This window comes from Abrus precatorius, unplaced genomic scaffold (genome assembly GCF_003935025.1).
Source record: "Abrus precatorius isolate BTA unplaced genomic scaffold, Abrus_2018 Scaffold9, whole genome shotgun sequence".
In the NCBI taxonomy this organism is placed as follows: Eukaryota; Viridiplantae; Streptophyta; class Magnoliopsida; order Fabales; family Fabaceae; genus Abrus; species Abrus precatorius.
In genome coordinates this window covers 17,199,336-17,201,145 of record NW_020874439.1, presented here as the reverse complement: position 1 = coordinate 17,201,145, position 1,810 = coordinate 17,199,336, and the positions used below count along the sequence as shown (strand labels likewise).

The 1,810-nt window shown below is 32.8% G+C and overlaps 1 protein-coding gene across 1 annotated transcript; it reads left to right on the top strand.

Moving 5' to 3' along the window:
- The first annotated feature begins 813 nt into the window (after positions 1 to 813).
- Positions 814 to 1,344, top strand: LOC113850907. Its single transcript, XM_027481424.1, has one exon. The coding sequence runs from the start codon at positions 1,006 to 1,008 to the stop codon at positions 1,342 to 1,344; it is 339 nt and encodes a 112-aa protein (XP_027337225.1). The 5' UTR covers positions 814 to 1,005.
- Positions 1,345 to 1,810: the final 466 nt, after the last annotated feature.

Below are 1,810 nucleotides of genomic sequence, written 5' to 3'. Positions count from 1 at the left end.
ATATCATTAAGTCTTTACATGATAGCTTAAGAAAAATCTTCCTTCTTAGACTGATGTTCATACTAATGTAGTCGAGGAAATCAAAACCAAAGTCAAAGAGATAAAATGTCTTTATCTCTCTATTCTTCAAGCTTTCAAAATTGTTGAAATAGATGCCTCTGATATAGGCTATGGTGGTATCCTTAAACAAAGAGTCGACTCCCATTAACATATCATTGCATACACATCAAAACATTAGAATCTTAAATAACAAAATTATTCTACTGTAAAAAAAAGTTTTGACAATTATTTTATGTGTTTCAAAATTTTAATTTGATTTGTTAAATTAAAAATTTCTTATTAGAATAGATTGTAAATCTGTTAAAGAAATCCTTCAAAAAGATGTTAAAAATCTTGCGTCTAAACAAATTTTTTCTAGATAACAAGTAATTTTAAGTGTTTTTTATTTTAAAATTGAGTATCCTAAAAACACTTTAAACTCTCTCCCTGATTACCTTACTCATGAATTTTTACAAGATAAATAAGATATCTAAAAAGGCTACAGCCCCTCCCAGAAGTAAAAGAACTTTCCACAGAAGAAGAGTTAACTAACTCTACCTCTTAACAAGACAAAATCAAAGTCTGTCTAACAGACTTCAACTCAAACTCTTGGAGTCATCACTCAGTGTGTGTATATATATATATATACATATATAACTTGGCTTAAAAGTTAAAACATTTTATAACAAATTTTGTTTAAAAGAAAACGACAATCAAACATTGACAGGACAAATAAGTGGGCAAACTAAACATCAAAATACCCGAACACAACACTTCACCTTTCAAGTCTCCCTACACAGTTCTATAAGACAGTATGCTTGCACCATCAAGATTCCAACTTTGATTCCCAAATCCCAAAACACAATTTCAACGACACACAACCGTTTTCAACTCAATCCCTCGAAATTCACACACAAAGAATTTCAGGTTCATTCCAAGGTGGGGTGGTGGGTTTGTGGTGAAGCCATGAATTTCAGGAGTTTAGAGGATTTTTGGGCCTTTTACATGAACCAACACTCCAAGGCTTCCACAAGGCGATGGCACTTCGCAGGAACACTCTTCAGCATTCTCTTCTTCCTCTGCTCGCTCCTCTTCAGTTGGTGGTTCTTGTTTATTGTACCATTCTCTGGCTATGGTTGTGCTATCTACAGTCACTTGTTTGTTGAAAGGAATTTCCCTGAAACATTGAGACACCCCTTTTGGTCCCTTTTGTGTGATTTCAAGATGTTTGGGTTCATGCTCACTGGCAACATGGATAAAGAGATCAAAAGGCTTGGGAAGAGACCTGTGTTGCAAGTGCTTTGATTTTTGTGTAAGATTTCAGTTCAATTCTTCTTTTTTTTTTTTAATAAAAAATGAAAGTGGATTGTTAATGTATTTTTTTAAAAATGAAATTTTGTAATTGTTTTAATAACTTAATTTATTTGGGTATGTTTAGATTATTTTTCTGAAATGTTGTAGTTGAATGAACCCCAATATGACTGTGATTCTGCAAATTGATGGAGTGTGGTATGAATGATTTTGGTCAGACATCATAGCTGAATGCGTTCACGAAACTAGAGAGAGTTGGATGATGTGGTTTAACTCGTAGGCTGCGCATATATGTTGAAAATGTGTTAGTAATGTCAACAATCTCAGAATAATAAAAACAATTAAATTCCCAAGTAGAACAACGAACACAAGGACTAAAACATAGAAGCATCGTAATTGAGTAATTGCACATTTCTGATAGAAATTTATGGTGGAAAGAAAGAAAATCTGATCTAATTCA